The sequence below is a fragment of the Epinephelus lanceolatus genome, chromosome 19 (assembly GCF_041903045.1).
Source record: "Epinephelus lanceolatus isolate andai-2023 chromosome 19, ASM4190304v1, whole genome shotgun sequence".
Lineage (NCBI taxonomy): Eukaryota > Metazoa > Chordata > Actinopteri > Perciformes > Serranidae > Epinephelus > Epinephelus lanceolatus.
In genome coordinates, this window is record NC_135752.1 from 22100098 (window position 1) to 22127901 (window position 27804).

The following is a 27804-nucleotide window of genomic DNA, read 5'->3' on the forward strand; positions in this document are numbered from 1 at the left end:
ATGTAAGAGGGAAAGATGCTCTTCCACAAATTAGATTCTTTTCAAGTCTTTTCAAGGACTGACTGTCCTCTCACCAGTTGAGACCATGCAGCGAAAAGTGAAGCCAATGCAGAAGTGCCAAAAGCTGCAGTTCATCCACTTGAGGCTGTCCCCAAAAACTGAGTCAGTCGTCACAGACACCCATGTTAGAATGCCCAAATTTACAATAGAAAAAACATAGAACACAGCTTATTTCCCCCTTCATGACAACTGTACAGGGGTGATTTTTTTAATATAACTCGCCGGTTTAAATCTTACTAAGGCACAAAGCTATGCTGCTTTGAGTGACAGGCTGTCTGCTTGGCTTATGACTCAGATCCACCCCTCGCTCCTCCCCAGCTCCACCTTCTCATCCAAACATGGCCACCACTTCTGTCTCCAAAAATCCAAGATGGCACCAACCAAAATGGCAAACTCGAGCTTCAAAACCAGTCTTGTAGCCAAGACTACCTAAACTGATCATGACTAATACCAATACCAGAGTGTTTTTCCCCCGTTAAATGGGTTTTTTGGGGAGTTTTTCCTTATCTGCTGTGAGGGTCCAAAGGACAGAGGGATGTTGTATGCTGTAAAGCCCTGTGAGGCAAATTGTGATTTGTGATATCAGGTTTTATAAATAAAATTGATTGATTAATAATAAACACTCCCGCAGAAAACAAATAAAGATTCCTCCTCATTCACCTCTTCTGTTGCCGTACTGTATATATGTGTGTATGTGGAAGTGTGTGTTTTATTAATTTATTCATTATCAGTATCTGCTCAACCTATTAAAGGTTGCGGGGAACCCCACCTGACACTGGATGTGAGGCAGGGTAGACCCTGGACAGGGTGCCAGATGATTGAAGGGCTAACACATCGAGACAGACAACCATTCACACTCACATTCACACCTACGGGCAATTTAGAGTTGCCAATTAACCTAACCTGCCAGAGAAGCTGCAGAAAAGTGATGCTGACATGAGGAGAACATGCAAACAAAGACCCAGGGTTAAACCTGGAACCCTCTTGCTGTGAGTCAGCAGTGCTAACCACTGCATCACTGTGCCAGCCTATGTCTAAGGGTACCACAAGAGCTGTCTTGATAAGAGACAGTGAGGAGCTGATATTTACTTTGTCTATACTCAACTCATTTTTGCACAGGCAGTTCAGTGATGACCTCGCAGTTGTGGTCTAAAATCCTAAGCCCTATTTCTCTGAAACCAAGACAAGAATGAGTAAAAATTCCTTTGAGTCTCAGATGAGACCAAGACCTTCAAAAGGTGGCCTTGAGTATGGTCTTGACACCAAGCTCTTTCCCAAGTACTACAACACTCTAAAACAGGAATCCACAAACCAGTGGGTGACATCATGGCGGCTACATCCTTTATTTTATACAGTCTGTGGTTGAAACTGGTGAGAGGAAATAACTTTCAGTCAGTAACATTTGGAACATAAAGGAAAATAATCCCCTTGTGACAAATTGATCCACTTGTGGCCGACACTGTAATGCATATCATAACACACACACACACATTCAACATATACACCAGCTGTTAGATAACTTTAAATGGGTGGCAAAATAATGACATGAACAAAAGTCAAAGAAGATTAAAATAAAGTCGTCACTTGTAACAACAAGCTGCAGAAAATAAAAGCATCTCCGTTCATGACTTCTTTCTCCATCTTCAGAAAATATATATTTGTACATAAAGTATCCACAGGCAGCCTCCAACACTGAAAATCTCATACTGTATTTATAGAAATATACAAATTACTAATTACAAAGGTGACATCGTAAGTTCAAAAACACTGTATGAGTCCATGATATGACACTATTAGACACCCAGCTCAGTTATTGCTGTCTCTTTAATGTACTGGAATATTGGCAAGATGTGTGAAATTATATAAACGAACAACAGTTGATACAAAGTCTGACCTCTGTTATGTGGAAAGATCTGGGTGCTTCTGCTGTTGCTTCATCAGCTCAGAGCACAGAATCATCCTCAATGTACAATGAATATCTGTAAGTCCACTGTAACTGCAGGAATGTGGCAGAAGTACAGCTGGTGCTTTATATTCATGGTCTGTCCTTTATCAGGCTTAAAACTATCCAGCAGTTCACTTCCAGTCCTTTATAAATGTTCAGCCACACATGAGCAGTGCCTTGAGGTTCAGGTGTGCAGTAAAGATGGCTGTTTGGAACAGTCTCTTTGGTTTGACAAAAGAAATTGCTCATTTTACAGCGATTAAAGTACAAAATTCAAAGGACTGAGCATTAACAACATGCTACTTGTTGGTAATACATACATTTTTTGGTACAAATATTTATTTTAAGGCTTCAACATTCCACAGAAGTCCCTTGAAATAAAAAAAAATTGTGGATTCTTAGAAAAGTATCATTTTTCCAGTCCATGTCTATTGTCTAATTCTATTTGTAAAACAACATATACAAATAAAATAATTTATCCCACCATGAAATGTTCTTAAAGGCATCTGATATATCTTCTGTTTGTTGTCTGAGTCAGATGTAGTGTAGTAATAAATCAGATAAATCGTAAATGCCATATTAAAGGAGCACTATAGGATATAAAGAGCAGATCTATCATTCAGAGGTTGTCTGCACAAAGCTCTCAATATGGAGGTGCCTTAGCTAGCGGCTAGCAGCTACTAGTGCTAATGGGGTTAACCTGAGGGGAACTGGAGGGTGGGCGCTACGCTTTCGCCTGACTACACTGTCCTGACATTAGGGGTAACTTGCGTATGAGTGCGGTGCTGAGCAGCAGTGATAAACTAGCCAGTGGAATACACAGGGACTACAATACATGCGAACTAATATGCACGGGGGTCAGACTGTCTACCACAACAAAGAACAGAGAAGCTTGGATTCTCTGCTCAGCACATCATTACTCCACTGTATCTCTACAGAGCAAATAGTTGTTTGCTGCTATATTAATACTCTAATATCTTATAGAGCTCCTTTAAGAAGTGGGTCAACTGCTGAGAAAGTGAATATGCCCGTTCATCATCCTTATTTGGGTAAATCTTAAATAGGCTGACAGACATGCAGATCACCAAAAGAAAAACTAAAATCAACTTCACTTTGGACTAGGGAATGTTCGGCTGCAGTAAACCCAGACATCTCCAAGACATTCATTGTTCTGTTAAGATCCGTGAGGACGCCCCGGGGAGTCAGCACCTAAAGGTCAAAGGTTCAGGGATCAATGCCGCTCATCCGTCCTTGCTGTCTCGCACACTCTCCACACTGTGAATTAATGTCTTGAAAGTAGGGCGCAGGCTCGGCTCACTGCTCCAGCACTCTGTCATAATCTTGTAAATCTGGAGGAAACATCACAGCACGAACATTAACACAGAAAAAAGAACAGGAACAATTACTTTCTCTTGCCATTTAATGATATGACATGGTGCAGCATAGAAAACAAAGGTTAACACTTTGAGAGAGACTCAGATGAAACTGTATTGGTAAACTTATAAAATTATTAAATGAGACCCTGGTTTATTAAACTAAGGTGAGTCTGCACTGACCTTGAACCAAGAGAATTTTTCATTAAAACAAATACTGAGGTGTTTTGTAGTTGAGTTACTGACCTCCTTTGGACAATTATCAGGAGCAGGCAACCTGTATCCGTTTTTGAGCAGGTCTATCAGATGGTAGACAATCATCTGACCCTGCTTTTCATTCCCCATCTTGTCCATAAACACCTGGAACAGAAAAAAAAGTTGTTTTTTGTTTGGCTTTCATCAAAACAGCTCATGAAAACCTCCCAAAATTAAAAAAATAAATAAATTATCGACAAGTGTTTCCTGTTTTTATGTACGTCACTCTGCTCAATCAACTGATTTCTCTAACAACACTTATAAGTAATTACACTGACTGTTGTTTTACAGCCCAAATAAGGTAACAAAGCATTTGAGGGTGGAATAAGAAACAGAAAAGTTAAATTGTCAAACTCAAAAACTACAGTGAGAAGTAAAAAGAAAGAAGCGCAGTACCGCAGGTGGGCTGCAGTTCTTGTCGCTGTAAGTGAAGAGTTCGTAGAGGACAACACCGAAACTCCAAACGTCTGATCCCACAGAGAACTTGCTCTCTGTCAGCGACTCTGGAGCATACCTGGAAAATACCACAGCACATTATATACACAATATATATATACATAATGATGCACACCTCTTTAAACAGTCAACACATGTCCTGTATTTCAAGCAGACAGATATAAAGACAAGAAAGAAACACACTTGGTCTTGATGAAGTCTAATTTTCCCACCTTTCCTGTGTAAAACAAATGATCTTATCTTTAACACTCATGTTTAACAGTTAGTCACAAAGGGTCAGCACCAGCGGAGGAAAAGCCAGTCAAAAAGAATCATTCTTGCTCCTCGTAAATGTCACCCCACAAAAATAGGACAATACTTTTTGAACCTCTAACAAACATGCAGTGTGTGTTCCTCACCAAAAGATGGGGCTTTCCCCAGGCTCTTTGACGGTGTAGTACTCTTTGTCCTGTGGCAGCACCTTTGTCAGGCCAAAATCACCAATCTTCACCCTCATCTCGCTCTCCACCAGAATGTTCCTCGTGGCCAGGTCTCTGTGGATGTATCGCTTCGTGGCAAGGTAGTCCATACCCTGATGTATGGATAAAGTCACACAGAGAAAGAGAATTGATTCATATATTGTATGTTCTTATGTTGTTAGTGAAGTGGTAATCCACTTTTTTGTTTGACTAATATTTTTTTGATTTTACCTTTTTATAAGGGAAAAAAAACATTCAAAGAAACAAAAAAAGGACATTTTTAAAAAGTAGGAAAAAATATATAATGCACATACTTATTAAATTAAAAAATTTTTAAAAAATGCAGAGGTTTGGACCTCCCACCTCATTAACATGAAGATAAAAAAATAAAATATTGTTGTACAAAGATGTGGACATACGTCTAAAATCAAATTTAGTCCCCCTTTTTTTTTTTTTTTTTTTTACTTTTTTAATTATGCATTTATTTCCATATTTATTTTAACATTTATTTATTCATTTTATTTATGCATTTATTTATTTCCATATTTACTTTAACATTTTTTCATACATTTTATTTATACATTTATTTATTTCCATATTTATTTTAACATTTATTTATTCATTTTATTTATGCATTTATTTATTCCATATTTACTTTAACATTTTTTCATACATTTTATTTATACATTTATTTATTTCTGTATTTATTTTAACATTTGTCATACATTTTATTTATACATTTATTTATTTCCATATTTATTTTAACATTTATTTATTCATTTTATTTATGCATTTATTTATTTCCATATTTACTTTAACATTTTTTCATACATTTTATTTATACATTTATTTATTTCCATATTTATTTTAACATTTTTTCTTATATTTTTGAATACATTTATTTTTTTCTGGTTTATTTATTTTTTCCTGTATTTATTTATACAATTATTTATTTATTGATAAGTCATTCTTGTCCTCCATAATATAAAAACCAACATATGTATAGACACATATGCAAACATACTTATTACTACATATATAAGATATCCACATCTCAGCCTCCTGTTTGAGAAATTATTGAATAAATAAATAAATAAATAAATAGCTTCAATATTTTTCATTTAATAGGTGATTACTGACTTAAATCACTTTTTGTAGTTTTCCAGATACATTAAACTTTCAATATTTATGCTGATGTGTAGACACCCATCTCAGGGCCTCCACTCCCCGACTACACCTGCACAGTGTTAGTGCTGCGATATAAACCCACAGACTGGTAAATAATACGCATTGATGACAGGACGTGGTCACAATATCTACCCTGGCATGATAAATGCTGCTCCTAATCATAACCGTGAGCCACCGTATTTTTCAAAACAAAATACAGCAGGAGTCACCAACTTCCAAATAATTATATTGCTGTGTGCTGTACATGTATTCATACAATACAAAAACGTGATCATACACATTACCAAAGAAATATTTGCCCCATTTTAGAGTTAATTTTTCTAATCTTTCTCTCATTCAGTAAGTTTTATATTTGTATGCAGCCACCCTGCCAGGCTCTGTGAGCCAGCCATCATATATGGACTCTTGTGACTTTCAAACTTTCACAATTCTCTGTCGATCATATTACAATGAATCCAATCAGTCCACTTTTAAAAATGATTACTTCAATGGTGTCAGAAACAGGACAGATGGTAATGTTCCCTGATACGTGCTGGTTATGTTTGAGCACAGATTCAGGAAGGATGGTTTCTAATGTTCAGTGTACCAGTCTTTAAGTCCACACTGCCTACTGCCCTACATTACCTTGCAAATCTGTGATGCATAGTGGAGCAGTTTGTTGCAATCAAAGCGGTCCTTGTGTTTGATGAGATAATCTCTCAAGCTGCCGTAGGGGAGATACTCCATGATCAGCCGTAGGTTCCTTCGTCCTGCAGAAAAAAACAAGTTAAGTGCGATACTTAACAGGAACAATATGGCGTGTGAGCTGTTGGGTAGAGGCCTCTGAGAAAATCAAGATTTATTTGTTTCATGGGCATGGTCACTGACGCCCTAGGCAGCAAATGTGGGAACTGTAAATACATTATTATATATAACTAAATCTGCAGGGCTGGTGATATCAAATTAAGAACGAGCTGATCAGTAAAGTTTAATCTGTCACTAGAGTGAAACTAGAATTACCGCCTCGCTGTTGTATGGCTCCGTGAACCAGCCAAGTTGCACTTACAGTTTACATCCATATCTGTTAAAACATGGATGCTTCACACACATCTAGCCCCCGGCAGCACAGAAGATCTGTACAGTGAGCACAGTTTCAAGGTGGACACCCAATATGAGTGTCACCAATTCAGTATCTGATCAGATGTCTACTCTTCTGTTCCTGAGATATGATGTTGATTAATGGCCAGAAAAGTGTTTGTGCAGAACATTATGATGTCACAGAGAAGCTGACCTTTGAGTTTTGCCCATCATATTCTAATCACTTTATTCTTAAGTCCAAAGCCCTGTTTCCACTGAGCAATACGGTTCAGTTCGGTATGCATTTTTCCGTTTCCACTGTGAAAAGTTGTGGATGGTACTAGTGGAACCGTTCTGTACCGTCCCCATTTTTGGTCCCCCCTCTGTTGGGGTACCTTGCACACAGATCTGGTACTAAAAGGTGGAGCTGTGAACACTGCAGTCTGTTGATTGGTCAATAGCAGACGGTCACTCTACTCAGGGCTGAGTTGTGGCTGGGTTTGTAACCACTGTTCATGCCGGGGCAAGTTTTACATTTGTGAACTATTACTTTAAAAATAAAGGATGTTTTGCTGCCTCTTGAAGCAGCTGTAGTCTGAGAAAAAAACCTCAATTCACCGACTGCCGGCGACTTTTAAGGTGGAACGTTTACTTATGATGTTACTCAGTGCACGAGTTGATGACGTGAATCTGTCAACACACCTTAAATTTCAATATGACAACCCTGATCATTACTTTACTTGTTTTTTCTCTCTTGGATGACACAGACTTTTCGTAATGAGTGGATCTTCAAACGTTGAGAACATATATATATATATATATATATATATATATATATATATATATATATATGTATATGTGTGTATATATATATATATATATATACAGTACAGGCCAAAAGTTTGGACACACCTTCTCATTCAATGCGTTTTCTTTATTTTCATGACTATTTACATTGTAGATTCTCACTGAAGGCATCAAAACTATGAATGAACACATGTGGAGTTATGTACTTAACAAAAGAAGGTGAAATAACTGAAAACATGTTTTATATTCTAGTTTCTTCAAAATAGCCACCCTTTGCTCTGATTACTGCTTTGCACACTCTTGGCATTCTCTCCATGAGCTTCAAGAGGTAGTCACCTGAAATGGTTTTCCAACAGTCTTGAAGGAGTTCCCAGAGGTGTTTAGCACTTGTTGGCCCCTTTGCCTTCACTCTGCGGCCCAGCTCACCCCAAACCATCTCGATTGGGTTCAGGTCCGGTGACTGTGGAGGCCAGGTCATCTGCCGCAGCACTCCATCACTCTCCTTCTTGGTCAAATAGTTACAGCCTGGAGGTGTGTTTGGGGTCATTGTCCTGTTGAAAAATAAATGATCGTCCAACTAAACGCAAACCGGATTGGATGGCATGTCGCTGCAGGATGCTGTGGTAGCCATGCTGGTTCAGTGTGCCTTCAATTTTGAATAAATCCCCAACAGTGTCACCAGCAAAACACCCCCACACCATCACACCTCCTCCTCCATGCTTCACAGTGGGAACCAGGCATGTGGAATCCATCCGTTCACCTTTTCTGCGTCTCACAAAGACACGGCGGTTGGAACCAAAGATCTCAAATTTGGACTCATCAGACCAAAGCACAGATTTCCACTGGTCTAATGTCCATTCCTTGTGTTTCTTGGCCCAAACAAATCTCTTCTGCTTGTTGCCTCTCCTTAGCAGTGGCTTCCTAGCAGCTATTTGACCATGAAGGCCTGATTGGCGCAGTCTCCTCTTAACAGTTGTTCTAGAGATGGGTCTGCTGCTAGAACTCTGTGTGGCATTCATCTGGTCTCTGATCTGAGCTGCTGTTAACTTGCGATTTCTGAGGCTGGTGACTCGGATGAACTTATCCTCAGAAGCAGAGGTGACTCTTGGTCTTCCTTTCCTGGGTCGGTCCTCATGTGTGCCAGTTTCGTTGTAGCGCTTGATGGTTTTTGCGACTCCACTTGGGGACACATTTAAAGTTTTTGCAATTTTCCGGACTGACTGACCTTCATTTCTTAAAGTAATGATGGCCACTGGTTTTTCTTTAGTTAGCTGATTGGTTCTTGCCATAATATGAATTTTAACAGTTGTCCAATAGGGCTGTCGGCTGTGTATTAACCTGACTTCTGCACAACACAACTGATGGTCCCAACCCCATTGATAAAGCAAGAAATTCCACTAATTAACCCTGATAAGGCACACCTGTGAAGTGGAAACCATTTCAGGTGACTACCTCTTGAAGCTCATGGAGAGAATGCCAAGAGTGTGCAAAGCAGTAATCAGAGCAAAGGGTGGCTATTTTGAAGAAACTAGAATATAAAACATGTTTTCAGTTATTTCACCTTTTTTTGTTAAGTACATAACTCCACATGTGTTCATTCATAGATTTGATGCCTTCAGTGAGAATCTACAATGTAAATAGTCATGAAAATAAAGAAAACGCATTGAATGAGAAGGTGTGTCCAAACTTTTGGCCTGTACTGTATATATATATATATATATATATATATATATATATATATATATATATATATATGTGTATATATATATATATATATATATATATATATATATGTGTATATATATATATATATATATATATATATATATATATATATATGTGTGTATATATATATATATATATATATATGTGTATATGTATATATATATATATATATATATATGTATATATATATATATGTGTGTGTGTGTGTATATATATATATATATATATGTGTGTGTGTGTGTGTGTGGACTGGATTATGTGAACAGCACATATTCTATTCCTTACTTGGAGGGAAAAAAAGCATTGCAGAGCGTCATTCCTGTGAGCTCCAGCCGGATGACCTTGCCTGAGAAGGACTAAATGCACAAACCTGCTATTTTTAAATATCCAATCAAGAGAGACTCTCACTGCAGCCTGTTGTATCTTGTTCTGAAAATGTCGGCATGCAACCCTGTTCTGCCGACAATAAATGAGGTGCAGACGTTCCATTTATCAGGAGATACAGTAGGTGCTGGATGGAGCGTGTAAAAGCATTACTCTCCGGGGCGCCTGCTCTACCACTAAGCCACCGGCGCCCCAGAGAGTAATGTTTTTACACGCTCCATCCAGCACCCACTGTATCTCCTCGCCGGTGGCTTAGTGGTAGAGCAGGCGCCCCATGTACAAGGCTGTTGCCGCAGTGGCCCGGGTTCGACTCCAGCCTGTGGCCCTGTGCTGCGTGTCACTCCCTCTCTCTCTCTCACGCTTGTCTGTCCTATACATTAAAGGCTAAAAAGCCCCCAAAAATATCTTTAAAAAAAAAAAAAAGCATTAGTCTATTGTCTTCTTATTGTGTTAATCATCTTAGAACCACCGATGTAGAAACATCAGCTTACTTCACTATGATTTATATAAAGAATGAAAGACACTAAATGTGACTACACTCATTATAAGTACTGTGTCATATATGAATAATAAACAAAATCAGTGACATAGATTTAAAACCAAGTGACAGGATACATAATCACACCCCATATCGTGATTTTCTGACTCTTCTAAAAGCTAATTATCGATATCAAATAATCTGCTCATACCTGCACTGTAGCAGACTCCTTTGTATTTGACAATGTTTTCATGCTGGAGGGATCTGAGGATCTCGATTTCCCGCTCAAAGTCCCTGAGGTGCTCGGCTGTGCTGTGCTGCAGTTTCTTCACAGCCACCACCTCCCCTGTGCTGTCCTGCAGGGGGTCGTACCTGCACATCTCCACACTACCAAAGTTCCCCTGCAGCGGAGGGTCAGAGGGAGAGCAGATCTTAGAGATATGGAAACAACAGCTATGACAGCTTGGTATTAAGCACACATTGAATTAGCTTTGCAAGTGTGAGCAGGTCATTAAAAGGAATCAGTGAGATACCTAATCCCAAGAAAAACATATGACAGGAAACAATCCACATCATCTTCAGAAATTGTATATTTTCATATGAAGTAGTGCTGAACGTCACGCTGTCCGGAAACTACCATGAGAATATTTGAGATGAGAGGAAACTGCTGATGAGTCATGCAGGCTGAATGCTTGCTACAGTATGTCATCATTTATCTGAAAAATGCATTCCCAACACCCACATTAAGACACTGACTTAAACAGAAACCACCTCGAGAGAGCGTGAAACTTTGAGAAAGTTTTGGCAGATTCTTAAAAAGCTCCTCCAGTTAAATGCTTAGACCATCGCTACTGAGGTTTGGCAGAATTTAAAGGAAAAGGTGATAGGCCGTGTGACGCACATGTAGTTGATGAAATGTAAAAACATTTTTTTATTCTGTGTATAGGCAACACATTTTTACAACTGAGAACGTAAGAGTCACTCAAGGCCTACAACAATGAAAAATAAAGATTAAAATGTTAGAAAATAGCAAATGATAATAATTTCTTCATAAAAATGAACAGTAGTATGAGTATGTGTGCATGTCTCACTTTGCCCAGCTGCTTGAGAAAGATGAGGTGCCTCTCCTCAAACTGGGCAGGCTCCTGGTTCTCGGAGGCCCATGGGAAGCCGAAGCCTCTTGTCCGGTTGGGCACCATGTCGCTCTCCACCAGCAGCTCATAGTCTGCAACGCAGTGAGAATGGTGCAAGTCTTTTCAGAAAAATCTGCCAGACATGAAGAGGTTCACTTGAGCTGCTAAAGGCGACTTTGGCGGAAGGTTGAACATTTATTTTTCTTCCTACCTGGTGTGAAGAGGCTGTTGAGATCTCTGATAATGGCTCTGAAGGAGGGTCGGTGTGAGGGCTCATAGTCCATACAGCTGTTAATCAGATTGGCCAGCTCTGTCCATTTAGGAGCTGGCAGCTGGTGTCTGTCCTCATAGAACAAGTGTTTCTGCACAGCAAAAGAGCAAATGTCAAAACCTGCATGTTTCCAGACTGAAGAAAATAATATAAAGTTGGCAGACATTCTGAAACTAATCACTAGAATATGTTCTGAATAACCTTGCCTTCCTCTTACTTTAAAACAGATGTCATGAGTTAAAGGAATAGTTCGACATTTTAGGAAATATGGTTATTTGCTTTCTTGCTACAGCAAACAGCCACTTAGCTTAGCTTAGCATAATGACCTGAAACAGGTGGAAACAGCTAGCCTGGCCCTGTCCAAAAGTTAAAAAAAACAACAAAAAAAAAACACCTAACAGCACCACTCAAGACCTAGACACATCAAACCGTCATCACAGAATTAGCGATGAAGGCAGACTATTGCTGTGACGTTTTCTGTAAGTCAATATTCTCAATGCATCCTTGTTTTTATGACCTTGGAGCAGTCCAAGGTGCTGAGTGGTTTGTCGCCACCACTGCAGATCTCCCAAAGCGTGGTCCCAAAGCCCCACTTGTCTGTGGCTAAACTGAGGTTTTGGGGGTCTTCAATGCACTCGGGGGGCACCCATGGGATACGCTCCACCAGAACTGATGAACAGATATGATGAGACATAGAAGCACAGAGAGACAGAAGTACATGAATGGACCAGAAAGTAGGCAGTGACAGTCACACCAAAGCAAAATTACACTGGCTTACATTATTCTCACATTGTGCCTCCACACAGGTGTGAGGTACAAGTCTTCGCACATCAGGACATTACATGTATCTCACCTTCTTTGGGCAGCACGGTGATGCTGATACCAGGGTCACTGAGCTTGATAAAAGGCAGGCTGCCCGTCATCCGATCCTCCTCTCTGATCAGAAGAACATTCTTGGCACAGACATTTCCATGAATGAGGTTCTTATCCTCCTGCGTGAAGAAGTGACAGGGATGGCATTAATCACCTTTGTAGGTTACCATGCTCCAACCCTCAACGAGTATGTGTTCAGTATGTGTATTTTATGTCAGTGGACTTACCAGGTAATGCATAGCCCAGGATAGCTGCTTGGCCACTTCTAGCTTCCAGGTGATGTTAACACAGCTCTTGTTCTTTTTCAGGTAGGTGTCCAGTGAGCCAAATTTCCCATACTCCTGCACCATCATGTCTGACAGGCAGATGTGGGGGAAGTCATCTTATTAGTCACTATTATCCACATAGAAAATCTAAAACAACATGCTTCTAATTAATACAACCGTGTAACCAATTTGTGGTTTACTGTAGCTTATTTCCTGTGGATTCTTCTAAGACGCTTTGATAGCAGTTCAATAAATGTCTTCATCCATACTTTGTCATCTGGTATAGTTGAGGTCTTATTGTGAAAACTAGCTTTGGTCATTAAATCTGAACTGTTTTTGAAGTTTAATTTCTTCAGAATAATTATTCCGTTAGTGCACCACGTGTCTGATTTCTTTAAAGAAGAGAACATCCTAACGTGATGACAATGTGTTCCTCTGTGACAGAGCTTGCAACTCTCAGAAAGCTCCTTAAGAGTGACTTAGGAAAGTTCTCAGAGCAACTCTGAGCAAGGACGGGACAGAAACATATCTTTGTGAGGTGTGGTTGACCCACTTGCTAGGTATGATGCTTGCTTTTAACAGATGTGATTGGTTGTCACAGACACACCCCTTTGCGAGCCTACAAGGTGTGGACACCCAGTGGAAATGAAATGAACAGCTGACTGTGAAAGTGTTGTCATTGTTAGTGTGATCGCTCTGCTGATAGAAGGTTGAGACAGACCCAAGTCATGACTGCTGCACTGTTGCACTTTTACAGTTTTCCAAATATCTTAGTGTTGTGATCACTGTTGTGATCTGGCATTTTATTTACTCACTGTTATCCAGCGTTTGGGGAATATTTCTCTGAACTCTTTGTGTTTCCACCATTTTCTCCACTCCTTAAGAAACTCTTACGCCTCTTAAAAACAGTTTTTCACCTTGGGTGTTCTATTAAGGTCTAAGATGCTCTGTGAGTAACTTTTATCTTAACAAGAACCTTAACTTTAAGGGGAAATTCCAAGAAAACGTCACAGTTCTAAGAATTTTCTTAGAACTTCGTCACTAGGAGCAACTCTTTTGGAGTAAAGATGAAGATTACAGTGACACATTGGTGACTTGTTGATCCCAAGGGCTTCATCCGGTCAGAGTGGAGGGGTCAGGGCACAGCAGAGAGCAGGTTACCAGGTCAGAGACCTTATTCGTCTCAGTTTGATTGTCACACTTGCCTATAGGGACAACGTGTGACCTCATCTGATGTAAACACAACTGTTAATAGTGTGAAAACTCTAATGTATTCAGGAGGCCTCATCACCTCTCTTTGTATTCTATGCAACACACATTCTGTTTTGCCTTGGTTTCAATATTCCTCTCATTTTTTGTGTGTGTTGTAGACTTACTCTCATTGCCACAGACGCACACGCCATAGTTGAGGAGTAAGTGCTTGTGGGACAGCTGGCTCATCATACTGGCTGCTTCAAAGAAGGACTGCGAGGGAGAAAACAAGAGAAGAGTTCCTGTTTACTTGTCTTGTTTCAACTCACGTCCAGTTTATTTCCTCACATCCACTCACTCACACAACAAGCCAACCTCTGAATAGTTGCGGTGAGACTTGTCCAGGATCTTGATCACGACGTCTATCTGGTGCACCTCTCCGTAGTCTCCCAGCTCTTTCCTCACACCGCAGAAGATCTTAGTGAAGGTTCCTTGGCCCAGACTCTCTTTCTAAAACACAGAGTTTTATTTTGTTGAAAACCTACTTTGCACTTGTTTAGCACCTTTGTAGCCATCTGACCACTCAAAGCAAGTCACATTTACCCATTCACACACCAATAAAACAGCTATCGGGAGTAATTTGGGGTTCAGTATCTTGCTTAAGAATGCTTCGACATGCAGATTGAAGGAGCCGGGGGTCGACCGCTGGTCTTCCCTTATACTTTCTTAGCCACAGCTGCCCATCATACGCCCATGTGTAGCCTGGTCCGAAGTCTGCGTGAGGTGGGCACATTCTCACCGCTGATTCTTTCGTTTTAATACAATTTAATGTGTGGAAAAAGGCATATGCATGTTTTTTGTCAGTATGTATCATTTATACATCTGGCCCCAGGACTTATCTGTGCCAGCCAACTAGACCCTGCCAGACCACCAGGCTTTAAGATGAAACTAAATACATTTACAATAAATGCACAACAAAGGTAAATACATGTTCAAAACAGGAAGATAAGGCGACAACTGTTAAATCCGGTGAGGGAAGGGTAACAAGACAATATTGCAATACAGAAAACCCCCTGAGCTTTCTTGATTAGTGGAAGGGCTTCTGTGGGTTTCCTGTGACAGACCTGCCGCACAAAACTTCAAGTGCTCAAATAACAGAGAATTCGTCGAAAAGGAAATGGAGCTGTCACAGAGGTGAGAGCACGGCTGACACAGTTACATGCGACACACACAACACACTCACACACGTCCATAGGAACCGCTATTGACGCTGAGTTACAGAGGGTTGATCAAATGAGGAAGTGTTTTGTTAGCTGTAGTGAACTCACTGACCCCACAGGAGTCCTTCCTGTCCTGTCTAATTAAAACTTCTGGTACAGTCATGTTCAGTAATGACACTCATGTTGACATGTTTACAATGTTAGCTTGTCTACAAAAGGCCTGCATCAGTATGTTTTGGCTTTACTTTCAGTGTTATTTCACAGTTACAAAGACACAGGTCCAGGCGAGAAACCGCACACAAGCGCCTTTTCAACACTGTTGTACCCCTCTACAGTGCATCTAATCCACTACACCTATACTACCTACTAAGGCTAGTTATGACTGTTTGTATGCGTTTTTCAGATGAGGCAAAAAGCTAATGCAAAGAGGGTTTACTTACGATGACCAGGTCCTCTTTCCGGATCTTGTGGAAGACCATCTGGCTGATGTTGTGTTTGTGAAGCGAGGGAGACAGAGGAACATCTGCCCCTTGATTATTTCTACACACCACCAGGTTGGATTTATCTGAAGAAAAGTAAAGACGGGCAGGGATTAGGAAAACTCACATCAAACTGACATTTTGACACAACATCTGAGTTACTGTTTTCCAATCTGTGACACTTTTAAATGGCACACATGAAAAGAAATGCAGCAGCTACCAATTGTAAAGTTAGATTGCTTCATTTCCAGTTCTTAACCATGAATATGAGCATAAATAAAAACCTAACTGGTTTGTTTTATTGGCCCTTAGAAACAAGTAACTTTGCTCAGAAAGAGTTTTGAAATCCGGAAACCTGGTGAAGCAGTTATCGAATATTAGTTATCATTAACAACTCTATCCAATCCCCAGAGAGATATAATGGTCATGTGCTGTGGGGCAGTAACAATCTTAGTTTCTGCCCATTTAAATGAGTATTTCACCCACAAAATTACCATTTATGAGTCTATCAGTCATGCCATGCTACCTTCAATTTGTGAAGGAAACTATTTTTCTCGCATGCCTCCACTGACAATGGCGAACATATTGACTTCTTGATTAAGGACTGTGTTTAACAACAGCAAAACTATATCAGAACATTTATTTACAAACTCTCACACAACTTGTGCAGTATAATCCAAGTCTCATTTATCCAGTCATATGGAAACATGGATTTTTCCCCTAAAAACCTTACTATTTAAAACTGACCTGAAGGTTCAACTTATCTTTGCTCGCTTTGAGGGTTTTTTTTAGTGGAAATGCATGAAAAAATGAGCCTTGGATGATATTGCACGAACCACCAATTATAACTGCATGGTCTGTGCTGTCGGGAGTTAAAATAAATCAAGCCTGTCAGTAAATGTGCTGAAGTTCAATGGTTACCTTAAGAATGCAGAGTGTGTTCGTCATTGGCTTAAATCCATCAGGGATTCAAAACTGTTTCTGAGTCAAAAAGTCATCTGATATAAACAGAAGCTTAGGAATGGGTAATTAGATTAGCAGCAGCAGCAGGAATTTAAAAGATTCGGAAAACAAATTAAAAAAAAACCAAGGTAGCAGTGCCAAAGACCTCTGTAAAGATTTTCTGAAACACTAAACAAGGGCTAATTGGTTGCCTTGGCACAGGATGTTGAACTACTGTATGATGAACTTGAATCACTTTCTTATATTATCTGTTCATAGCTTCCTACTAGCCTCAGTCATATATTGCAGCCAAAAGATTATTTATGACCCACCAAAAATTAAGGCCAATTATGGGTCAGTAGCTTGCATGATATCTGCATTTTGTACGATGTGCAAAAGGGTTTGTGGCAATGAGCTTTAATAATCAACTCCGTAATGCACTGATAAGTTTTACATTTAATCCTGGTTAAATTTGAGCTCATCCAGTGTTGTAGTGGAGCTAGTATGCAGGTCTACGGCGTCTACCAACTTCTTTATAACATTTACAGTATACCCACTATCAGCCTAGAAGCCATTGGAATATACAGGAGAGTCCTTGGAAACCTAACCATCTACCTTGTAGTCCACCCAACCCATCAACTACCACTACACCACTGAGTTCATCCATGTATCATTGAAATAAAACTGTTGCCTATGTTTGTAGCCTTATGGACAAAGACCCAGTGAACAAAAAGTTAGGTCCAACTAAGGGACAGATGTCTCTCCTGTGCTGGAGAATACTTTAACAGCATTAAATGTCTGCATTTTACTGTATATGTGTTATTTTACCCGTGTCTATGTGTGTGTGTGTATAGATATTGCATTTTTATTAGTGTTGTTGTGTGTGTGCACTTACCATTGAAGCTGGGTGAGCAGCACCTGGTCAGCTGAAATGTGTATCCATCAGTGCGGAGCGCCTCCTTCTGGTAGCAGTGCAGTAGTTCCCTGAGTGAGCCGAAGCTCCTCTTCGCACCACTCAGAATGTACTCCCCTGACTCTGTCTTCACGATCTGACAGTGCTTATAGTCCACCCTTGTTTCACACTGGAAATCAAAGAGAAAAATGATTATAGTGAAGTTGAGCTGAATATGCTGACCGTATTATTTTAAGAGACTACAAAGGATAGAGTCAGTGCCAGTCACAGGAGAATCAAACCTTATGGCTCCCTCCAGTGGTTAAAAATATGGGCAATACTTAAGAGGCTGTGGTGTGTACACCTTTTTGACTACCTGATTTTAGCAAAACAGTACAGTTTACTTTCAGAAACAGACAGACACTCAGTTCAGTGTAGTATTGCTGCTGTGATTACTGTCACTTTGCCCATGTTCCTGCTTCAATGAATTATTAAAACAAAGCACTGCATTGAATTTACACAATGTTATGACATTGTATCAGCCAGTGGAGGATATCCAGTAGCCTGCTGTGGTGCATGTGGTCATGGGCTTAACAAGCGACCGTGTTCAATGGGCCTGTATACTTGTAGAATCACACGTGAGAGAGATACACAAGTTCACATTGATGCTGACCCAACATTAACAGCTTACCCCCACCACAAAGGACATGAAGTATTTGTCATAGTCCCTGGGGCTGCAGCGAAGGATGTACAGGCCTTGGTGGTTACCAGAGCGACGCAGCTTACCGATCGTAAACTCCATCCTGTGATCAAAGAGAGCAAATGTGTGTTTGTGTGCGAGTGGTTCTGTGGTTGTGGGTGCACATGTGCACCAGTGACATGATACATTGGTGAATTGAATGTGCGGTATACTCACGACACAGGGCCATGGCAGTAGCTCTGTATGCACTCAAGAAGTCTTGGTGGAGCCACTTCTTTACACAGATAATGATGGGCATCTGCAACCAGTCTGTAATACCCATCAACCAATGATACAAATGACAGAGCCTCTGAGAGCGAACGAAACTCCAGTTCCTGTGTGGTCAGACAGAGACACAGATAACAAAGGGGGGATGCAGAAGAGGACAAAAATAAATCATTCATCATTCATCATCCTATTTTTAACTTCAAATCATATAATCAATAGGCATTCAATCCATGGATTTATGCAGTTTAGTGTTACAAATTATTACACTTTAATAGTTTTACAGACGGAATTTGTGACGTAGCGCTGAGCGACACATGCAAGTTAGGGCTTGGTCTGTTTGCAAGCCGGTAAAAATGGTGGCCTCATCACAAACTTTCTCGAATTACAGCTAAACAGTACACTAAAATGTGTCTCTGAAGTCATTTGAAGCAGGAAATAGACAATTCAGTGACAGAATCTTGGTTCATATGTGATCAGCACTGCCTAGTTAGACAGTTTGATATGAGTTTGGTAAGCCTCATGCATTACACTGGACTAAGCAGAGACCGGTGATTCTTTCCTGTCAGTCATCGCATTAGACCATGGCTTGTTCAGGATCTGGCTGGATGGAAATCTATTAGAACGGCAGGGGAACCAGACGCATCTGCCAGAGCTAATAAAACATGAGCTTGCAGATCCCTCTGGTTCCCAGAATAGAAATAAGATAATATTGGAATGAAGCAAAGTAAACATATTAATTTTAAAGTGCTTATAGAGCAACATAGGGCAGAGCTTGAAGAGTTCAGTGTGTACTGTACCAGGGTATGGTTGTCCTGTCTGGTGAGCGTAACTATGCGGCTCTCCACAGAGCCCTCCTTATTGGCCTGTTTGATGCTGATGTCGATCACTGCTGGGAAGTCACAGTACGTCTGCAGCTCCTGAGGACACAAGAGTACGCATTAGCTGAAGTAGCATGCACACACATGCGCTCTTGTTATTGGCAATTTCAATGCTAGAGCTCCACCGACTGTGGACAGCCATGACAGCATGACACTGTGGCAGAGTGGTGCATCACCACAGCAACATGAAAACATATCTTCTGTTCCTCACCTCCTCTGCTTCCTCTTCCTCTTTCCCTTTTGACCACTGGATGCCCGTGTTGCCCATGACTATAATGGTAACCTCGCGTGCAGAGAGGTCGGTGACTTGGAAGCGCTCAGAAAAGAGGGAGGGTAGCAGCATCTCCAGACTCATCAGGTATTTGAGCTTGAGATTAGACACCGTGGCCTTGCATTCGCTGAACTGCTGGATGAACTTCTTGAAGCGATAGCGGATCCTCTTCCGAGTCAAGATGTTGTATTCCTGGATGCGGCTTCGCATGCATCTTGGCAGGAAGGATTTGTAGCTGAAAGCGGAGAGTGGATTGGGGAGTTGAGAATAACAAAAAAATGAGGACAGACACAGGATTAAAAGAACAAACATTAAGTGCATTTTGTGGCAGTTCAGCCAGTGTACATGCTATGTCCACCTCAGGAGATCTGTCAATAATCCTCACAAAAGAGAATGTATTGTAAATGTTTGACTACTTCAACAGAAATCGTCAATTGTTGTTAGTTGTTATGGTGACAACACACACCTGTTAGTGGAGCCGTAAATGTGTCACACTCGCTAGATTGAGAACTCAGTTTTGGCTTTCTGCTGCCTTTTAAGTTATCAAGGTTACTGATATCTTTGCACAGTAAGTAGATGTATTTTACAGTGTTGCATGTTGCAAAGTAAGTACTCAGATTACTTTCAGTTGGAACAAGTAATGTAACATGTTAGTTTTGCAATTCAAGTAATTAGTTATTTAATTAAGTTTTCATATGAGCAATCTGTTACTTTTAAAATAATACTGTATTTCCCTCTTTCTTTTGTTTGCAAGTTTGTTGAAGCACGATGTAACGTTGCTGTAGCTGCCTCTGAAGAACGTGTGAGAGAGACAGCTGAGAGGCAGAGAAAGACAGCATGTAGTTCAGCATAATTTCATGTCTGACTCAGTGAATTTAAGGTTTATTTTGACCAAACCAGAGTTGGTGATTATTGGAACAGTAGAAAGACATTAACCAACGCAACAGTACTCTATCCACTCCGATCAAACAGAAGGGGTTTTGCAGCTGGAGGCGACTTTTTGTAATTGTTTTTAATGAGAATGAAGCTTTTTGCTCGCTGTTCTTGTGTTGCTTAACTCCTCTGTTTCTGCACTCTAGGCGCCTGGCGTTTTTGCCGGAGCGCTCTGAACTTCTGGAGTTGAAAAAAACTTCAACTCAAGGTGGCAAATGTTTATTTAAATATCCATTCTACTCTTGTTCTATTGCTGTAGTGTGGACACAGTGCATAAGTATTGTAAAGATCAGATATTTTTAATACCTTTCCAACTGAAACATTATCTCACACAAAAAGATAACTCAGTCCGCTGCATGAACACACATAATGAAACTATCTTGATGCTCGGTGTATCCTGAGGAGCATGTCACACTGCTCTGAAATCGTTATTCATGAGCTGCACCACATGCACACCGGCATAACAGAGAGCATTTCACATTATTTTGATAAGAGAGTGTGCAGCATGTAAATGAGACTAGAACTTCCTGGAACGTTGTTTTATAGTTGTATTTTCCTTGTCTTAAAGAATGCGTTATACTTAAATTATAAACCCTTCAGGGCTTACAGTATTGGTCTCAGCAACATGAAATTGCATTTGGTCATTAGTTTTTAGTGTGTGAATGCATCCTACCTGGTATCATTGTAGATGTTGACAGGTGACTGACCACTCTCTTTGGCAAGCCTCATCATGTCCAGCACCGCCATGCCCAAACACTCCTCCTGGGCCTCGTGACTCACCGGAATATGAATCCAGCCATTCAGGAAGTCACTTCGCCACTGGAAGAAGAAACAATGGATGATATCAGGTCAGTGAAGGAAAGAAGTGTGAAGTGAGAGGGGAGGTTGGATGGGTGAGGTTTATTTGGCTTACTTCACATGTCCAATACAGTAAATCTTAGATCAGTAATCAGACAGATTAACAAACTAATCGCTGGTTACTTTGTTGGAACTGCACAAGTCAAGCTCTATAACAACAGGCGTGTCTATGTGACAAACATTCTGTGGGTACATCTGTTGACACACAGCACATGTTGTCAGTGTGACCGTGGAGACAAAAACAAAGCAAAACAGAGTTGCATATGTCAAGTTCACACGAACATGTGCGGGTGGGGGGGGGGGGGGGGGTGGGGGGTGGGGGGGGGGGGGGCAGAAACAATTTAAAATGCAAAAACAGGCACATGGACAGACACACAAACAGGGTGAAGAGAACACAGACGTATCCTTCTTCCCCATTTGTGCTCTTCTCTTACACTCTTACTACCCCACTTCCTGTTTTTTGAACTTACACAATGGCTGACACCACCGACAGACTGGCAGTCAGTAAGAAAGGGAAGGAAGCAAGTATGTTTTATCTCCCCCACCCCACATTTCTGCTTCTCATTACATAGATGGAGAATTAGAGAGATAGATAGACTTTTTTTTTTTTAAAGCTGAGTGGGAAAGAGAAAGAGAGGAATGGAGATGAATGAGAGGGCATTTTGAAGAAGCTGTCCATTGGTTTACACTCAGTTTGATCCATACAAGAATGCACTCTAATTTCTAAAATACAAAATACAAAGAAACAGAATAAAATCCCAACATACAAAGCACTTTATACAGAAGCAAATAACAGACTTTTAGAGACTGACCTGAGAAAACTGGTATGCCATGACACAATCATCCATGACAGGGCTCTCTGTCCCCTTGGACACACCATAGCGATGGGCGTACAATGAATTGCCGCTGTTATACCAGCCAGGAAAATAGTATCTGGACAGAAAAGGGGACCAGAGAAGATCCAGTGAGCGAAGTAATGCAAGCATAAGGTAACACATGGAAAGTCTCAAACAGATTATGGAGATTAAAAAACATGCTATAAATTTCTACCTTATTCTGAAGTGCAGGCTTTCAGTGGCTGACTGGAGCACTTTAAAGATGTGATTAGGAGGGAGCCATATCCTGTCACTTTCCCTCATCAGACCAAACAAGCTGCAGTACACTGGAGCGATCCCTGAAAAGAGAAAAAACAATCAGCTGTTTACTATAATACAGCACAGACCGTTTTATTCTTGGACTGGGACATCACACCCATAATTCAAATTAAGGAAGCCTAATGACAAATTAATATTTGATACTCAAGTTTGAAAGAAAAAACAAGTTTCAAAGAGCCTTAGCAGTGCGTGTTACTAATTAGCTGCCACTAAACAACAACTGCCCAATATTATGGGTTGCAGCGGTACTGCAGAATAGCTGTCTCAGAAAAATCACACTTTCATGGTATAAAACAATTATTATTATCAGTTACAGTGACCCTTAAAGGAATAAGAATATTTTTTTCCCATACATATGAACAAACGCTTTATCACAATTTAAACATGAAACCATTTTTTTTTAAATAAAAATATGTGTAGGGGGTCCGACAGGCAGTAGAGGAGAAAAGGAGATACACACACGCAGGTGACATTTTCCTTCCAGTTACAGTTTTGCATACAGCAGATAAGTAAATGTACAATGATTTGCTAACCGTCAGTTTCCTTGTAGACTGCTGCAACCCTAATTTAGATATACACAAAGTCATGCAAATACTGTATGTGTTACAAACACACACAGCTTGTGTTGTGGTAGCAATAAAGAATGGAAACAACTGTGCAATGACAATGACACATGATGACAACCAGTTAACTTTTCTTGGTAGCGTATTTCAGTGGAGTTGATAACAACGAAAATAACTATAAGGCTTCCTGCTTCCCTGCAGCTCAGGGTCCAAACATCATGTGTCCGCATGAAAACATAAGTTCTCATGAACTGTCCTGTGAGTTGGTCCGTTTGTCAGGAGGTTGGTTTAAAATGGATGACATTTTCAGCTGCATCTGACAATAATAGCCCGCTTTGGGGGATTCATGAGTCTGGATGGTTATAAACATCAGTCCCACTGTCTGCACTTTAGTTCCCACAGCTTGTCATTCTGCCCTCAAAACACCAGTACCAACAGTATGTTGCTAGGGAAGGCATGGCCATGGGGCATATGGGTTTATGGGTTAAAATGCATAGAGAATTCTGGGGGCTTGCATTAGCAAATAGTAATGTGACGATCATGGATATGAGAAAGTGTCTTGATACAAAAGCAATTTCTACTGACTACAATAAATATACATGTGGCTTGGAATCGGAGGAAAGACAAGTTGAGGGAGCAGAAGGGGGCAAAATCACGACAAAAGGCCAAGCTAACATTAGCCCTGCAGCTGTCATCAGTTCACAGATCAGGTGTAACCACCGATGGGCTACAACTTCAGCCTTTGGATGATCTTGGAAGAGAGAAAATTCACTCCCAGTATTGAGGAAAGTCTTCAATGACCACCGTTGGTCTATGCACCATGCATGTAACGTTAAGGTGCAGCTAGAGCAGCTGACCTTCGAGGGAAACCTCACATGCAAATGCCTGAATGAATGCAAGGACAAGATTCTCAGGAAGTTCCACACTGAGACCCATTGCATGCAACTCTCGTTGAGTCCAGTGGTGTAGCTGCTATAGTTTTTAGGTAGATTTGCATAATGGCTGTATTAAAGTCCGTTGTACATGTATTATGGTTGGCAGTGGTGCCTAAACTCATGCATACTTTCTTTTGTTCGTAAAGTTTGCGTTGGAAAAAGTTTGTGCTGCTCTCGGTTTTCATGTCATGTAGTGGCCATGACATTTTTCCCATGAGTCAACCATGTTTAACTTGGAAAAACTAAACGTCCCCCAGTTCAATTTGTTCTATCAATCGGGCTAAGTGGGTTATTAGAAGACTAAACATGTCATCACACAGCAGGAAACACTCAGGAGAGTGAAGCAATGGTATGAAAGTGCGTTAGAGGAAGCATGCTAAACCACAACAGGGGAAGTGAAGTCAAAGTACTAAGTAGGCTGATCTAAAGCAAGTCTGTATCATTTATTACATTATCAAATAATGTAGTGAGCAGTGCAATGCAGAGTAAGTCACTGTATTTTTATACCTTGGGAGCTAAAATACTGGTACTTCATACCATTTTATTGAGATATAAAGAGGTTGGACAAAATACCACAACACCTAACAATATGGTAATATCAGTGACCTGTTTTAACTGTTTGCCTTCTTATTGTGCAGAAAGCTTATTGTATGAGGACATAAAAAAGTGGAATGTCCTGTATCAAAGTCAAATCATGTCAGTGTTTGATTCATCTTGCAAAGTGAAATCTCTCTGCACCAGCAAATCTGACTTTGACAGTTCTTCTACACTTGCATTGATAACTTAAACTATATCCTAATAAGAAACCACATAAAAAGTGTAAAAAATTAACCAGACAGATGAGACACATCCCTCACACTGCTGTTATCTGACTGTATTTAAACCATTAATGTGATAATGGATGACACGTAGAGCGAAGGCAGAAGTAAAGTGTAAAAAAACAGACATACAAGAGAACAGAGGAAACTGAACATTAAAAAAGAAAAGCAAGGGGATATTAAAAAGTGGAAGGTGAAAATGAGAGAGGGAGAGAGAGGCTGTTTCTTATCTGCTCAAGAGGGAATGTAGCAAGCGAGTGTGGCCCAGAGAGATAGAGCTAAGGTGGAGAGAAAAACAGACACAGCAGTCAAAGACTTCCTGATTTGTGTTTGCTAGAAAGAGTCGGAGAAAAGCCAGTAGTTCTGTTTCTAGAAAATAAAAACTGGATCAACTCTGATAGCAGAAAGGCCTATCTCAATTCCTTCACCAGGAAATCCTTGTGAAGAAATAAAGTTGGATGAATTTGAAGCCCTGAAGAAGCCATGAAAATGCTCTTAAACTTTGGTAAAGCAGTCCATTTGATTCTTTACTTTCTTATTACCTGAATGACAGATTTGTCTAAACCAAGAAGGTCATGGATCAGAACCTTAAACTGCACTGCCACAGACTGCTACTGGATTTTTGAAGTAAGAATTTCCCCACACTGTTGACATTAACAAAAAGCTTTTCTGTAGACAAATTTAAGACAAAAACAGCATAAATTGTCTTCATAAGGACTTTAGCTAACTGCATCAATGCTCCTTGGCCTAGATTCTTCAAGTCTCTGGACTTTCGTAAAGGGATGACCAACACTCAACACAAATATAAATCCTTATTTGGTGTGGAAAGGGTTAGCAGAAGGCTAAATGAACAATATTTTCTCTCTGTCCCTCAAACACTTTATTGATATTGACACGTTTTATTGAGTTTATTGTCAGACTCCCTTTTAGATTCTCTTTTTGATAAGTCCATCTTCTTTTTGTGGGTGGCTCTGTAGTGTAGACTGTTGTTGTCGCTAAAATAGCAACTTTCTCTGCAGAATTTTGCCACCATTGAATCAGGCTTTGAATCAGGGCCGTGCATACATGTGCATCTGTAGAACCAATAGAAACACCCTCTCTCTGACATGACCTGAGATTGCCCAAAGTCTCCTGCCAGCCTAGATTTTCTTAAGCTCGAAAACGAGCCCAAGTGGAGGTCCAGAAGTCTGGTTTTCTCTCAGACCACTTTAATTACAATATGCTTGAAGTTTATTGAGGGATTTTAGCCTAATGAAGCCAAAAATAAACTGCTTATCCCAGCTTTGAGGGCTCAGTTGTAAACACGTCCCATGTGTGTCTCAGCCATGGGAGCCCCACATGCATTTCCTGTTTTGGTGCAATCTCCAGCTGGCCCTGGCAGAATCATGGGTTCAAGTTCATGTTTTTTGTTCAAATTTGACAGAGTGGATACAGTCAGTCGAACAAGACAAACACTTTTGCGCTGTGTTTGGAAATGAAGAATTAATAACTTTTTTTTTTCCATCATTTTTTATGACACTATCACAGTATCAGACTACACACTATGGTGTCACTCTCTTCCTTATAGCTCACGTCAGAAATGTCACATCATGTCCTTTTGGATGAATGCATAGTGTGTTAAGTCTTATCCACTTACCTCATGTATACAGAGCAACCTGTTGACTAACCATCCCATATTTATTCCAGCACGTTTTGCACTCTGCACCACTACACTACTGTATAACTGTTCCACTAGATCCATATATGATCCAGTCTATGCTCTACACCAGCAAATGTATGGATTCAAGTACATTTCTTTTATAATTCAATGATTCAGTTTGAAACTTTATTGTCACAACATGTTCAACACAAACACCAGAGTGCCTAGGAATGTGCCTTTCATTTCCACTGTCCGTGTAATGAAAGATAATTGTATAAAAATGTAACATTTAGACCTTTAAATAATGTTTACAGTATTTAGCCTTACCCTTCTCTAAGTTAGAGTGTTTTCTCAGCAAGCAAAAGAAGAACTTCACAAGGTTGCACAAACAACCAGATATGTGGCAATATAAACACAGACATTATCTAACCAATGAAATGTTCAAGGTTTGAACATGGTACCAAGAATTTTTGAATTGCTCAAATCAAACGCGTTAAACCAGCTCCCAGAACACAAACAGAACAACAAAACATATTTTCACTACACAATATTTCTACTGTTGTTCTTTTTCCCCTCTAGTTTCTAATATTTTTGGTCCATGTTAAAATGTAAGCATCATGTAATGCACATAATAAACTGATGTCAAAAAATTGCTCAACAGATAAACTATGTTTCATGTGTGTGGGGAGACATCAGGACCGAAATCCTCTTGTGACTCACCACATGCTTTCGCTGCACTGATGCACAGCTCCTCTGCTACGTACTCCCCAGGTGGAAACGTGAGCACACTTTCCGAGCCATTTTCTGAACCACCCTCTCCTCCGTCCTTCCCCAGGTAGAAAAGGTGAACAATGAGGCAGGTGGCATCCACGTCCTGCTTGGGGTCGAGGCCAGTGGCTGGATTGTGATCTGGAAGGAGGCCATTGAGATGTGCTGTAGGACTGGAGATGGGTGGGTCCATGTCTGTCAGCAGAATACAGGCCATGTGCTGCTTAAAAGAAACATCCACCTGGCAGAGGACAAAGGGATAAGACAGAAGAAGAAAAAAAATTCACAGGTAAGAGACTAAATAAAATAGTTCAGATTGTACTAAAGTTCTGGGAGTGTTTTACAGCACATACTGCCGGTCACTGCTTTCTGATTAACCTGACAAATGAGCATCTGAGATTTGAAGGTTGTTTCTACATCAACAAGACTCTGTGAAGCCACGCTGTGAAGGTCAGGCACTGTAATGCTTTGAGCTGAATGCTAATGACATAGCTAGCTAACATGCTGATGTTAAGCAGATACAGTGTTTAGCATATTCAGCCTCCTAGTTTATCGTGTTAGCATGCTA

General features: G+C 40.3%; 2 protein-coding genes across 2 annotated transcripts in view; one reads left to right on the forward strand and one right to left on the reverse strand.

Moving 5' to 3' along the window:
* Positions 1-27453, reverse strand: jak2a (Janus kinase 2a). The gene is made up of 23 exons (XM_033647301.2): positions 27189-27453; positions 22410-22533; positions 22172-22292; positions 21175-21320; positions 19509-19803; positions 19217-19336; positions 18369-18526; positions 18144-18255; positions 17456-17642; positions 15580-15704; positions 14295-14429; positions 14105-14192; positions 12690-12817; positions 12443-12581; positions 12107-12258; positions 11530-11680; positions 11277-11410; positions 10397-10586; positions 6360-6484; positions 4488-4660; positions 4030-4147; positions 3625-3738; positions 1-3354 (listed from the first exon to the last, which is right to left on the reverse strand). The coding sequence occupies exons 1-23, from the start codon at positions 27451-27453 to the stop codon at positions 3247-3249; spliced, it is 3408 nt and encodes a 1135-aa protein (XP_033503192.1). The 3' UTR covers positions 1-3246.
* Positions 27415-27804, forward strand: part of LOC117269942 (zinc finger and BTB domain-containing protein 6-like) — a 35899-nt gene continuing 35509 nt past the window's right edge. Inside the window, exon 1 of the mRNA XM_078162399.1 lies at positions 27415-27525. The gene's annotated coding sequence lies outside the window, so the exon portion shown is untranslated. The remainder of the gene's footprint in view (positions 27526-27804) is intronic.